Raw genomic sequence first — 15,035 nt, 5'->3', positions numbered from 1 at the left:
TCAACACCCCAGCCACCCTACAATCTAAGCTTGATGCCCTCAATCTCACACAAATCATCAATGAACCTACCAGGTACCACCCCAATTCCGTAAACACGGGTACCCTCATAGATATCATCCTAACAAACTTGCCCTCCAAATACACCTCTGCTGTTTTCAACCAAGATCTCAGCGATCACTGCCTCATTGCCTGCATCCGTAATGGGTCAGCGGTCAAACGACCTCCACTCATCACTGTCAAACGCTCCCTGAAACACTTCAGCGAGCAGGCCTTTCTAATCGACCTGGCCGGGGTATCCTGGAAGGATATTGATCTCATCCCGTCAGTAGAGGATGCCTGGACATTTTTTAAAAATGCCTTCCTCACCATCTTGAATAAGCATGCCCCATTCAAGAAATTTAGAACCAGGAACAGATATAGCCCTTGGTTCTCTCCTGACCTGACTGCCCTTAACCAACAGAAAAACATCCTATGGCGTTCTGCATTAGCATCGAACAGCCCCCGTGATATGCAACTTTTCAGGGAAGCCAGAAACCAATATACACAGGCAGTTAGAACAGCCAAGGCTAGCTTTTTCAAGCAGAAATTTGCTTCCTGCAACACAAATTCAAAAAAGTTCTGGGACACCGTAAAGTCCATGGAGAATAAGAACACCTCCTCCCAGCTTCCAACCGCTCTGAAGATAGGAAACACTGTCACCACCGACAAACCCACTATAATTGAGAATTTCAATAAGCATTTTTCTACGGCTGTCCATGCTTTCCACCTGGCTGCCCCTACCCCGGACAACAGCACTGCCCTCCCCTCTGCTACTCGCCCAAGCCTTCCCCATTTCTCTTTCTCCCAAATACAGTCAGCTGATGTTCTAAAAGAGCTGCAAAATCTGGACCCTTACAAATCAGCCGGGCTAGATAATCTGGACCCTTTCTTTCTAAAACTATCTGCTGAAATTGTGGCCACCCCTATTACTAGCCTCTTCAACCTCTCTTTCGTATCGTCTGAGATTCCCAAAGATTGGAAAGCAGCTGCGGTTATCCCCCTCTTCAAAGGGGGGGACACTCTTGACCCTAACAGCTACAGACCTATATCTATCCTACCCTGCCTTTCTAAGGTCTTCGAAAGCCAAGTCAACAAACAGATTACCGACCATTTCGAATCCCACCATACCTTCTCCGCTATGCAATCTGGTTTCAGAGCTGGTCATGGGTGCACCTCAGCCACGCTCAAGGTCATAAACGATATCTTAACCGCCATCGATAGGAAACAATACTGTGCAGCCGTATTCATTGACCTGGCCAAGGCTTTTGACTCTGTCAATCACCACATCCTCATCGGCAGACTCGACAGCCTTGGTTTCTCTAATGATTGCCTCGCCTGGTTCACCAACTACTTCTCTGATCGAGTTCAGTGTGTCAAATCGGAGGGTCTGTTGTCCGGGCCTCTGGCAGTCTCTATGGGGGAGCCACAGGGTTCAATTCTTGGACCGACTCTCTTCTCTGTATACATCAATGATGTCGCTCTTGCTGCTGGTGATTCTCTGATCCACCTCTACGCAGACGACACTATTCTGTATACTTCTGGCCCTTCTTTTGACACTGTGTTAACAACCCTCCAGGCGAGCTTCAATGCCATACAACTCTCCTTCCGTGGCCTCCAATTGCTCTTAAATACAAGTAAAACTAAATGCATGCTCTTCAACCGATCGCTGCCTGCACCTGCCCGCCTGTCCAACATCACTACTCTGGACGGCTCTGACTTAGAATATGTGGACAACTACAAATACCTAGGTGTCTGGTTAGACTGTAAACTCTCCTTCCAGACTCACATCAAACATCTCCAATCCAAAGTCAAATCTAGAATTGGCTTCCTATTCCGCAACAAAGCATCCTTTACTCATGCTGCCAAACATACCCTTGTAAAACTGACCATCCTACCAATCCTCGACTTCGGTGATGTCATTTACAAAATAGCCTCCAAAACCCTACTCAATAAATTGGATGCAGTCTATCACAGTGCCATCCGTTTTGTCACCAAAGCCCCATATACTACCCACCACTGCGACCTGTACACTCTCGTTGGCTGGCCCTCGCTTCATACTCGTCGCCAAACCCACTGGTTCCAGGTCATCTACAAGACCCTGCTAGGTAAAGTCCCCCCTTATCTCAGCTCGCTGGTCACCATAGCAGCACCTACCTGTAGCACGCGCTCCAGCAGGTATATCTCTCTAGTCACCCCCAAAACCAATTCTTCCTTTGGACGCCTCTCCTTCCAGTTCTCTGCTGCCAACGACTGGAACGAACTACAAAAATCTCTGAAACTGGAAACACTTATCTCCCTCACTAGCTTTAAGCACCAGCTGTCAGAGCAGCTCATAGATTACTGCACCTGTACATAGCCCATCTATAATTTAGCCCAAACAACTACCTCTTTACCTACTGTATTTATTTATTTATTTATTTTGCTCCTTTGCACCCCATTATTTCTGTCTCTACTTTGCGCTTTCTTCCACTGCAAACCAACCATTCCAGTGTTTTTTTAGTTTTTATTTTACTTGCTGTGTTGTATTCACTTCGCCTCCATGGCCTTTTTATATTTTTATTTATTTATACATATATTTGTTTGCCTTCACCATGGGGCACTCTGTTCACAATGTTGACATCAGCAAACCGCTCGCCCACACGACGCAAAGTTGTGCACAAAATTCGCGAAAATACTATTTTTGTGCGTATGGAAGATTTTCGCAAGTTCTCCCACTTAAAAAGATGAGAGAGGCCTGTAATTTTCATCATAGGTACACTTCAACTATGACAGACAAAATGCGAGAAAAAAAATCCAGAAAATCACATTGTAGGATTTTTTATGAATTTATTTGCAAATAATGGTGGAAAATAAGTATTTGGTCAATAACAAAAGTTTATCTCAATACTTTGTTATATACCCTTTGTTGGCAATGACAGAGGTCAAACGTTTTCTGTAAGTCTTCACAAGGTTTTCACACACTGTTGCTGGTATTTTGGCCCATTCCTCCATGCAGATCTCCTCTAGAGCAGTGATGTTTTGGGGCTGTTGCTGGGCAACACGGACTTTCAACTCCCTCCAAAGATTTTCTATGGGGTTGAGATCTGGAGACTGGCTAGGCCACTCCAGGACCTTGAAATGCTTCTTACGAAGCCACTCCTTCGTTGCCCGGGCGGTGTGTTTGGGATCATTGTCATGCTGAAAGACCGAGCCACGTTTCATCTTCAATGCCCTTGCTGATGGAAGGAGGTTTTCACTCAAAATCTCACGATACATGGCCCCATTCATTCTTTCCTTTACACGGATCAGTCGTCCTGGTCCCTTTGCAGAAAAACAGCCCCAAAGCATGATGTTTCCACCCCCATGCTTCACAGTAGGTATGGTGTTCTTTGGATGCAACTCAGCATTCTTTGTCCTCCAAACACGACGAGTTCACGACGAGTTGAGTTTTTACCAAAAAGTTATATTTTGGTTTCATCTGACCTTCTCCCAATCTTCTTCTGGATCATCCAAATGCTCTCTAGCAAACTTCAGACGGGCCTGGACATGTACTGGTTTAAGCAGGGGGACACGTCTGGCACTGCAGGATTTGAGTCCCTGGCGGCGTAGTGTGTTACTGATGGTAGGCTTTGTTACTTTGGTCCCAGCTCTCTGCAGGTCATTCACTAGGTCCCCCCGTGTGGTTCTGGGATTTTTGCTCACCGTTCTTGTGATCATTTTGACCCCAGGTAGCGGTCCTGCTGCTGGGTTGTTGCCCTCCTACGGCCTCCTCCACGTCTCCTGATGTACTGGCCTGTCTCCTGGTAGCGCCTCCATGCTCTGGACACTACGCTGACAGACACAACAAACCTTCTTGCCACAGCTCGCATTGATGTGCCATCCTGGATGAGCTGCACTACCTGAGCCACTTGTGTGGGTTGTAGACTCCGTCTCATGCTACCACTAGAGTGAAAGCACCGCCAGCATTCAAAAGTGACCAAAACATCAGCCAGGAAGCATAGGAACTGAGAAGTGGTCTGTGGTCACCACCTGCAGAACCACTCCTTTATTGGGGGTGTCTTGCTAATCGCCTATAATTTCCACCTTTTGTCTATTCCATTTGCACAACAGCATGTGAAATTTATTGTCAATCAGTGTTGCTTCCTAAGTGGACAGTTTGATTTCACAGAAGTGTGATTGACTTGGAGTTACATTGTGTTGTTTAAGTGTTCCCTTTATTTTTTTGAGCAGTGTATTAGAATTTTAGCAACCAGGAAATGGCGAAGTAATTTCTTCATAGTGCAACTTTTACCGTACAGGACCACTGGGCTGCATCTTTCAAAACACATTGGAGGAGGCGGTGCAAGGAAGGGACCGCAGATCCTCTCCTCCAATGCGTTTTGAGTGGAATTAAGGAAATAATGATGGAGGTAACAAGGATTTGACGGCTACAGAGGCAGCAGTTGTAAAGCCCTGCCGTAGCTCATATAGAATGTTTGTTTGTTTCTGTGTGAAGGTGGAGAAGATCCGTAAAGCTTTGAAGACGCTGGAGAAAGACTTCAAATCAACCAGCATCAAAGACCTGAAGGTATGGAGAGACATTACTAAATCAATCTCTTCTTTCTTTCTGTCTGTCTCGATCTCGTCTGTCTGTCTGTCTGTCTCTCTCTCTCTCTGTCTGTCTCTCTCTCTGGCCAATTCCACAGTAAGAGTGATGCTGAGACTTAGATTGTTCACTTTAAACTGAATGCCAAACAAAAACCAATAATTGCAAAGTTAAACAAACCCACATTTACTTGAAAAACAGTGCAGATGCTAAGTTTGGTAGAAGAATGACGGCACCAACAGCCAAACCGTCATTCTGATTTTCAAGTAAATGTGTTTCTGTAAAATGTTCTGTGGAAATTGGTCAAATGTAGTCCTTGTGCAAAAATGTGTATGGTTTGTTTACCTTTGCAATCATAGTTTTTTTTGTTTGATATACACAGAAAACTCTGTGGAATTGTCCCAATCTCTTTCTCTCTCTGTCTCTCTTCCCACTACTGAATCTCTGTCACTATCTTTTTTTTTTTTTAATCTTTTTTTTAAATCCCATTTTCTCCCCAATTTTCGTGGTATCCAATCGCTAGTAATTACTATCTTGTCTCATCGCTACAACTCCCGTACGGGCTCGGGAGAGACGAAGGTCGAAAGCCATGCGTCCTCCGAAGCACAACCCAACCAAGCCGCACTGCTTCTTAACACAGCGCGCCTCCAACCCGGAAGCCAGCCGCACCAATGTGTCGGAGGAAACACCGTGTACCTGGCCCCCTTGGTTAGCGCGCACTGCGCCCGGCCCGCCACAGGAGTCGCTGGAGCGCGATGAGACAAGGATATCCCTACCGGCCAAACCCTCCCTAACCCGGACGACGCTATGCCAATTGTGCGTCGCCCCACGGACCTCCCGGTCACGGCCGGCTGCGACAGAGCCTGGACGCGAACCCAGAGACTCTGGTGGCGCAGCTAGCACTGCGATGCAGTGCCCTAGACCACTGCGCCACCACTCTGTTATCTTTAACCATTTACAATTGTGGTAATCGGCCTATATTGGTAGGGCAAAATTGAAATGGTTCAAACAGAATAAATATGAGAAGTATATGCATACCCCCCACCAGGTTTCTGATCACTACTCTGTTTCCTTTTCTGTCCCCCTCTCCGCCAACTCTACCCATTCAGCCACTGCCAGATGCTCATGCGCTGTCGCTCTCTCTCGCCCCCACTGCTCTCTCCTCTTCTCCATCCTGTTTCCTGATTCTGCCTCTTCGACCCTACTCTCCTCTTTCCGCTTCCTATGATAGTCCCCTTTCCTACTGTCCGGCTCGACTCTCTCCTCCTGCTCCATAGTGAATCATTGCATGCTTACAGAACAGGAGGAAAACTAAACTTCCAGAGGACCTATCATCCTTTCACTCCCTCCTCTATACCTTCTCTTCCTCTGTATCAGCGGCTAAAGCCAATTTCTAAAACTGAATTTCAAGCTTCTGCCTATAACCCTAGGAAACTCTTTTCCACCTTCTCCTCCCTCCTTAATCCCCCCTCTGTGAACCACTTTGTCAACCAATTGAATACGTTTTACGACATCTGCCCAGTCTAGTGAGGTACAGCAGCCCAACAACCTGCCTAGTCGACCCCATCTCTGGAGACCTCACTTCCCTCATCAACTCATCCCTTAACAATTGGCTGCGTCCCATCTGACTCTTTCGCTATCTCTATCAGAATGATCTTCTTGACCCTAACCAGTCAGGCTTCAAGACGGGTCACTCAACCGAGGTTGCTCTCCTCTGTCACGGAGGCTCGCCGCACTGCCAAAGTGGACTCTCTCTCCTTGGTTCTCATCCTTCTAGATCTGCTGCCTTTGACACCGTGAACCATCAGATTCTCCTCTCCACCCTCTCAGGTCTGGGCGTCTCTGCACACCCTTGGATTGCATCCTACCTGGCAGGCCGCTCCTACCAGGTGACGTGGAGAGAATCGGTGTCTGTACCACGTACTATCACTACTGGTGTCCCCCAGAGCTCAGTTCTAGGCCCTCTCCTCTTCTCTCTATACACCAAGTCACTCGGCTCCATCATATCCTCACATGGTCTCTCCTATCATTGCTATGCGGATAACACTCATACCCCCCCCCCCCCCCCCTCCTTCTGACACCGAGGTGGCGACATGCATCTCTGCATGCTTGGCAGATACAGTATCTCAGCTTGAATATCTGCCCAACACCTCAAGCTCCACCTCGACAAGACTGAGTTGCTCTTCCTCCCGAGGAAAGGCCTGCACACTCCAAGAACTCTAAATCATGATTGACAACTCCACAGTGTCCCCCTCGTAGAGTGCAAAGAACCTTGGCGTGACCCTGGACTATTCCCTGTCGTTTGATGCAAACATCACTGCAGCGACTCGCTCCTGCAGGTTCATGCTCTACAACATCCGTAGAGTACGACCCCACCTCACCCAGGACGCGACGCAGGTCCTAATCCAGGTACTTGTCATCTCCTGTCTGGACTACTGCAACTCACTCTTGGCTGGGCTCCCCGCTTGTGCCATCAAACCTTCCCAAGTTCACCCCGCTCCTCCGCACATTCCACTGGCTTCCAGTCGAAGCTCACATCCACTACAAGACCATGATACTTGCCTACAGAGCAGCAAGAGGAACTGCCCCTCCCTACCTTCAGGCTATGCTCAAACCCTACACCCCAATCCGAGTACTCCGTTCTGCCACCTCTGGTATCTTGCCCTCCCACCCCTACAGGAGGGCCGCTTCTGCTCAGCCCAGTCCAAGCTCTTCTCTGTTCTGGCACCCCAATGGTGGAACCAGTTTTCCCTTGAAGCTAGGACAGCAGAGTCCCTGCTCATCTTCTGAAAACATCTGAAACTCTACCTCTTCAAAGAGTATCTTAAATAATCTCACAGCACCTCCTCCCGCCCGCCTCCCTCTACACTAACACTCGCACTTTACTTCCCCCCCCCCCCTTTACAAGCTCTGTCTTTGCTGACAGTTACTTTATTGAGGGAAAATGTACTTACTATGACTGATATGTGGTTGTCCCACATAGCTATCTTAAAATGAATGCACTGTAAGTCACTCTGGATAAAAAGGGTCTGCTAAATGACTAAAATGTACATGTAAAGTGTAGCAATATAAAGGGAACACTTTGGAGATTATGGGGAAATTATAAGACCAAAGGTGAGGACAACCTGACACAGGACTGAATCTAAAAATTACACTGTTGATTTTATGTGCAATTTACATTTACTGTACTTTTCGCAGCATTTGCCTAACAAATTCAGTGAAATAATCTGGATACATTCGGTAACATAATAAGAATATTCAAAAAAATGACAAGGGGTTTGAATAAGATGTTTACCTGGTGTCTTCAAGTGGCTACACCTCTCCAAAGTGTGGACAGTTACTAAATAATTTCAATGCACTTTTATGATTCAAGGGAAGAGACTTCAACTATTAGGTGCTTTTTTGAGCTCTCCTAGCTGTGCCGTTGAGGTACTTATTAAGACGGCACACAAGTATTTGTTTGTTTGGAACACCACCCTGCGTCCTCATCACACAAATACTGTTTACGCAATCCAAAAACGGTCCATTTATAAATCGCAATCTGGGTCAGGTGGTCATCATTTGAACGCTTATTCTATTGCCAACATGACTAGCTAATTTATAAAATACCATCTTACAGTGCTAGGCTTTCACAAGGCACTTCAGAGAAACAGATATAACATCTTTTCTGCGCTTAGAATGGATTCACGAGAGCATTCAGGCGCGTGTTCCGCTGCCAATTTTCTTCACGACAGGACAAATGACGTCATGTCATCCTTGTAACTGTAAATCAAACATAGCGATCCTAAATGTTGATCCTGTAGATGACGTGAGTTTTATAAGTATGGAAAGGTGAAGTGCACGTTTGTACTCAGGGGTGTGTGGTTTGCTTGTTTGACATCAAAAGTGGTGTTCATTATCATCCTCAATGTCTCATCTTTCAGAACACATCAAGTGCTCTTGAATTACAGCATTCCCCTTTCTCAGACAACAAAAAAGTTGCGTTAGGGATTGGGGCATTTTGTTGTTGTGCTTGGTGCTCACATTTAGAGCGTCTGTCAGTTGAATCCCATAGAGCGCTTTAAAGCGGAGACCCTGAGGTCTGACATAATGTATTGCATCTTACTGTGTTCCAATTGAGGCACTTATCAGTGGCCAAGTCTGCCATTTTCAACCTGTATATGGGTTGTGAGTGTAAAGGGCTACAGATATTTGCAGTGGCTAATTAACAGTAAATAAGTCAATTGTTTCACCCCACAGTTAGCCAGGATGTTTAGCTAACAGCTAGCTAAAGTGGTTTACAGTTTGGTAACAATGTCCCCTACACTCTCTTCTGCTAGCTACGGTAGTGCTGCCATGTCAATAACATGTTGTTTACGATGAGCTATTGTGATGCACCTTCCATGCGTATTGTGGGGCATGTGTGTGCGGGGCTGTGTACGGAGCTAAACTATGTGTGCGTGTCTGTTAGGTGGGGTCAGTGGAGGAGTTCCAGGGTCAGGAGAGGAGGGTGATCCTGGTCTCGACGGTCCGCAGCAGCGCCAAGTACGTCCAGACAGACCAACACTTCAGCCTTGGTTTCGTCAAGAATGAGAAGGTACATACATATACACACTTAATATACAATTTAAGAGGACTTCTAGCAAGAAAAAACAACAGGAACGCAGTAGGTGATTTGTCAATTGAGTAATATGTATTTTAATAAACCCGACAAACACTTTTCTCGACAAAAATATGCTTCAGCAAAAATAAATAAAATCAATCTACAAGTAATGTAATTCAACGCATAGTTTTCACAAACGCAAATATTCCATGAACATTTTCAGTCAGCCAGTACCCTTAAAGAATCCTCAATTGAATCAATAAAAAAGCGGTCAGGATGGGCCTGGATACATTTAACCATGCTCAAATTCATAGACAAAGCTATGGATGCAAGGACTGACCAGCCATTATATCAAAATTATAGTTTGAACCGTGTTTTGAGGCTATACAGTGTTTGTTTATATTTGCATTGTTTACAAACATTGGAGTAAAACGAGCTTATGTTTTGGTTTCTGATGGGGTACGCAATTGAACTAGGCTCATGAGGCATTTTTAAAATGATATTCTTTAAGAATCAATGGGTAGATATCATTCATAAGTCCGAAAATGGATGTTGCAACTTGACCTTTTTGTTTTGGTTAAGTTAAGGTTTAGTCTATTGACACCAATGACTGTATATATGAATGGACAAAGCCATTGATCATGTGACGCCATTCATTTCACAGTGTGTAAAAATGTACTTTAAACATGTGCTTCAGCACTCGGCGGTCCAGTTCTGTGAGCTTGTGTGGCCTACCCCTTCGTGACTGAGCCGTTGTTACTTCTAGACGTTTCCACTTCACAGTTACAGCACTTACAGTTAACCGAGGCAGCTCTAGCAGGGCAGAAATTTGACGAACTGACTTGTTGGAAAGGGGCATCCTATGAAGGTGCCACATTGAAAGTCACTGAGCTCTTCAGTATGGGCCATTCTACTGACAATGTTTGTCTATGGAGATTGAATGGCTGTGGCCTCGATTTTACACACCTGTCAGCAACACGTGTGGCTGAACAAGCCGAATCCACAAATTTCTTTCACACATACTTTTGTGTGTATAATACATTTTCAGGGCGAACTTCTTAAAGCGGTAGTGCTCATTTTAGGCCACATCTATCTTTCATACAAAATTGAATTATTTAAACATAGGGCAGAGAATTATTTCATATCATTTCCCGATGGTGATTTTTCATAATATCACTTGATTTGTGCACTGTTATATGTGGCAGTGTCACAGTATACTGTACTGCACAAACAGCACACACACACACGTATCAACACCAGTGGTTCCCAAATTTGGAGTTTGGACCCTATATGGGATCCCTTGAGAAAATCTGTAATCTTATCAAACAAATAACTTTTCTTGCTTCAAATTGGTATAGAACACAACCTTTTAGTATCAACTAAGGGCCTTTTACATTATTAGAATGCACTTTCATGGCATTATTATGTGGACAGCCTGCAGGACCTAAAATTGACTGAATATGAACACACAGCGTTCACTAAGAATATACTTTTGTGCATAAACAGTTTGATCTACACACACACCACAGTGACAGTGCTGACCACCTGCTCTCTATGTGTCCAGAGGTTCAACGTGGCGGTGACCAGAGCCAAAGCCCTGCTGATCGTGGTGGGAAACCCCTTAGTGCTGCGAGGAGACCCCACCTGGGGCAGGTACGTACTGACCCTAACCCGAGTGGCGCAGCGGTCTAAGGCACTGCATCTCAGTGCTAGAGGCGTCACTACAGACACTGGCTTGATCCCGGGCTGTATCACAACCGGACGTGATCGGGAGTCCCATAGGGCGGCGCTCAACTGGCCCAGCGTCACCCGGGTTAGGGGAGGGTTTGGCTGGGGTAGGCCGTCATTGTAAAATAAGAATTTTGTTCTTAACTGACTTGCCTAGTTAAATAAAAGAATCCCTTAGGGTTGAGAGGAGACCCCACATGGGGCAGGTATGTCCTGACCCCTAACCCTTAATGCTGAGAGGGACCGCACCTGGGGAAGGTAGGTACCAGTGGAGGCTCTTCAGAGGAAAAAGTGGAGGACCATATTCTTCAGTGAATTTCTAAATAAAAATAGTGAAACTAAAAAGCTATCCTTTTTAGATAAGACTATACTAAATATATTCACGTCACCAAATAATTGAATAAAACACACTGTTGTGCAATGAAGGTCCTGTTGCTCAGGTGGCGCAGTGTTCTAGGTGGCGCAGTGTTCTAAGGCACTGCATCTCGGTGCAAGAGGCGTCACTACAGTCCCTGGTTCGAATCCAGGCTGTATCACATCCGGTTGTGATTTGGAGTCCCATAGGGCGGCACACAATTGGCCCAATGTTGGCCGGGGTAGGCCGTCATTGTAAATAAGAATTACCAAGAGTGTGCAAAGCGGTCATCAAGGCAAACGGTGGCTACTTTGAAGAACGAATATAAAATACAGTTGAAGTCGGAAGTTTACATACACTTAGGTTGGACTGATTAAAACTCGTTTTTCAACCACTCCACAAATGTCTTGTTAACAAACTATAGTTTTGGCAAGTTGGTTAGGACATCTACTTTGTGCATGACACAAGTAATTCCAGTGGGTCAGAAGTTTACACGCACTAAGTTGACTGTGCCTTTTAAACAGCTTGGAAAATTTCAGAAAATTATGTCATGGCTTTAGAAGCTTCTGATAGGCTAATTGACATAATTTGAGTCAATTGGAGGTGTACCTGTGGATGTATTTCAATGCCTACCTTCAAACTCAGTGTCTCTTTGCTTGACATCATGGGGAAATCAAAAGAAATCAGCCAAGATCTCAGAAAAAAATGTGTAGACCTCCACAAGTCTGGTTCATCCTTGGGAGCAATTTCCAAACGCATGAAGGTACCAATTTCATCTGTAAACACAACAGTATGCAAGTATAAACACCATGGGACCACGCAGCCGTCATACCGCTCAGGAAGGAGACACGTTCTGTCTCCTAGAGATGAACGTACCTTGGTGCGAAAAGTGCAAATCAATCCCAGAACAACAGCAAAGGACCTTGTGAAGATGCTGGAGAAAACAGGTACAAAAGTATCTATATAAACGAGTCCTATATCGACATAACCTGAAAGGTCGCTCAGCAAGGAAGAAGCCACTGCTCCAAAACCGCCATAAAAAAGCCAGACTACGGTTTGCAACTGCACATGGGGACAAAGATTGTACTTTTTGGAGAAGTGTCCTCTGGTCTGATGAAACAAAAATAGAATTGTTTGGTCATAATGACCATCGTTCTGTTTCGAGGAAAAAGGGGGGGGGGGGGCTTGCAAGCCGAAGAACACTATCCCAACCATGAAGCACGGGGGTGGCAGCATCATGTTGTGGGGGTGCTTTGCTGCAGAAGGGACTGGTGCACTTCACAAAATAGATGGCATCATGAGGAGGGTAAATTATGTGGATATTTTGAAGCAACATCTCAAGACATCAGTCAGGAAGTTAAAGCTTGGTCGCAAATGGGTCTTCCTAATGGACAATGACCCCAAGCATACTTCCAAAGTTGTGGCAAAATGGCTTAAGGACAACAAAGTCAAGGTATTAGAGTGGCCATCATAAAGCCCTGACCTCAATCCTATAGAACATTTGTGGGCAGAACTGAAAAAGCACGTGCGCGCAATGAGGCCTACAAACCTGACTCAGTTACACCAGTTCTGTCAGGAGGAATGGGCCAAAATTCACCCAACTTATTGTGGGAAGCTTGTGGAAGGCTACCTGAAACATTTTACCCAGGTTAAACAATTTAAAGGCAATGCTACCAAATACTAATTGAATGTATGTAAACTTCTGACCCACTGGGAAAGTGATGAAAGAAATAAAAGCTGAAATAAATCACTCTACTATTATTCTGACATTTCACATTCTTAACCTGTACGAATTAATCAACTAAGGAACCCTAACCCCTCTCTCACTCCCCCTTCTCTCCCCCTCCAGTTTCCTCCAGTTCTGTTCCCTGGCGGGGGGGAAGACAGGGTTTGACTCCTCCCAGGCTGAGGGAGAGGAGGAGGTGGTGGAACGCCTAGCTGCCCTCTGTTTACAGGCTGATCCCCACGGTAACACACACAGACAAACGTACACTTCAAACTGTTCAAAAATATAAAATAAATGTTTAATTTTGGAAGTTAACTGTTTGTCTCTCACTCTCACACATCCAGTGGAGACAGAGGAGAGTGAGGTTCAGCAGCAGATCGAACCAGAGTGGAGGAACGAGCAGTGAGAGACACGCACATCGTACAGGAGACCCAACGACCGTACTGATCAGGAATCAATTCTTCCTACATCCCTAGTACAGAGGTTTTCAAAGTGTGAGGCACGCTTCTGCCAGAGTTTCATGTAAGGAATTCCAAATCAAATTGTATTCAGTTCTCTAATAATGAATAAAGACGTTTTAAAAAAAGAGGTGTCCCAGCTTTTGGGGCACGGTTGTCTTGATGTTCTCTGAATGGAGGCCCACTGTCTCAGACTTTGAAAGCGCCTGCCCTAGTACTACTGCACTAAGTAAGATTTGGTACCAGGCCAATGTTATTGTATAATTTCAAAACAAGGACCAACATTTTCCTATTCCATACCAGGTGAACTTCCTATGAGATCTATCAGGACCAGTCCTCTAGGATAGTGAATTAATTTATAAAATGACTTTGTACCCTCCATCTATGCTGGTGTTAGTTTTATTAGTATGACACGGACTGAGACCAGAATCCCATCGCCCTTTGTCGGCTATGCAGCCTTTAATGGAAATGTTCCTGCGTTCGCGGCTCAATCAGAAATTACCTTTAAAGGCCTACTCCAGTCTCTGTATTTATACTTGGGATATTGCTTTTCAACAGGAACCTTTTTTATTTTTTTTATCACCGGAGGATGTCTTCTTAAAGTGATTTTGGCAATTAAGCTTGACATTTTAAAGGGACAGTGCGTGATTTTTGCAATCCTTTTTTCTACTTACTCAGAGTCCAATGAACTCATGGATACCATTTGTATGTCTCTGCGTGCAGTTTGAAGGAAGCATAAGGTAGTTTCACGAGCGATTGCTAACTTGTGTTAATGCAATGGACGCGAGTTAGCAACTTCCTTCAAATTACACCTAGAGAGTTCATCTCATGGATGGCTGTATGTCTGTTGAGGTCCTGCCTTTAAAATCCTGTGCTGCTGCTCCTCTACTGTTCGCTAGAGGTTCAGTTCCTGATAAATTCATCAAACTATTTCTCTGCCGGTGTGTCTGACCTTGTTGATGTAATCAAAGATAAACTGGAATAAATCATTATATGTCTGATCTATTGTCAAGATTTTAACCACAGAGATCCTATTAAATTACTAATAGGTAATTATGCTTTTAACTTGTTAAAATGTTTCTCTCTCCTTCCGTGGTGCGTTCAGTATGGCACAAATGTTGCTCTATTCATGACATTTCTATCTGCAAAGTTCCACTGCTAGAAGCTATTTATTACCACATCTCTTCAATTAGAGGGAATCAGCAAGCCAATACCATTTCAAAATACTTTAACATTTTCAATTTGTCAAGATGATTAATAATCATCAAACAGGGAGGGGCTACCTAAACTTGTCTAATAAGAAACACTCGTTTCCATTTTCATAACATTTTGCTATGTTGTGCCCTAATGAATATGACCCAGTTGATCTTGAAAAGAAGTAAAGCAGCAGAGCCTGATGGGTATTTCTGAGTCCAGGATCCGTATGTATCAAGCATCTCAGGGTAGGAGTGCTGATCTGGAATCAGGTTCCCTCGGTCCATGTCATTTTATTCATTATGATGTAAAAGGCTAAACTGATCCTAAATCAGCCCTTCTATTCTGAGACGCTTGAGACATACGGCCCTCTGGACTAGGTTTAAAC

At 44.8% G+C, this 15,035-nt stretch overlaps 1 protein-coding gene across 1 annotated transcript in view; it reads left to right on the top strand.

Annotated features, from left to right (window-relative positions):
• Positions 1–14,454, top strand: part of LOC139565798 (putative helicase mov-10-B.1) — a 36,617-nt gene extending 22,163 nt beyond the window's left edge. The window contains exons 19-23 of the mRNA XM_071386372.1: positions 4,515–4,586; positions 9,055–9,180; positions 10,751–10,839; positions 13,119–13,237; positions 13,340–14,454. Coding sequence (XP_071242473.1) covers positions 4,515–4,586; positions 9,055–9,180; positions 10,751–10,839; positions 13,119–13,237; positions 13,340–13,401 — 468 coding nt within the window. The 3' untranslated portion in view covers positions 13,402–14,454. The remainder of the gene's footprint in view (positions 1–4,514; positions 4,587–9,054; positions 9,181–10,750; positions 10,840–13,118; positions 13,238–13,339) is intronic.
• The last annotated feature ends 581 nt before the right edge of the window (positions 14,455–15,035 follow it).

The sequence above is a fragment of the Salvelinus alpinus genome, chromosome 37, assembly GCF_045679555.1.
Source record: "Salvelinus alpinus chromosome 37, SLU_Salpinus.1, whole genome shotgun sequence".
Classification (NCBI taxonomy): Eukaryota; Metazoa; Chordata; class Actinopteri; order Salmoniformes; family Salmonidae; genus Salvelinus; species Salvelinus alpinus.
The sequence above is the reverse complement of the archived record's forward strand: the minus strand, read 5'-3'. Positions and strand labels throughout refer to the sequence as shown.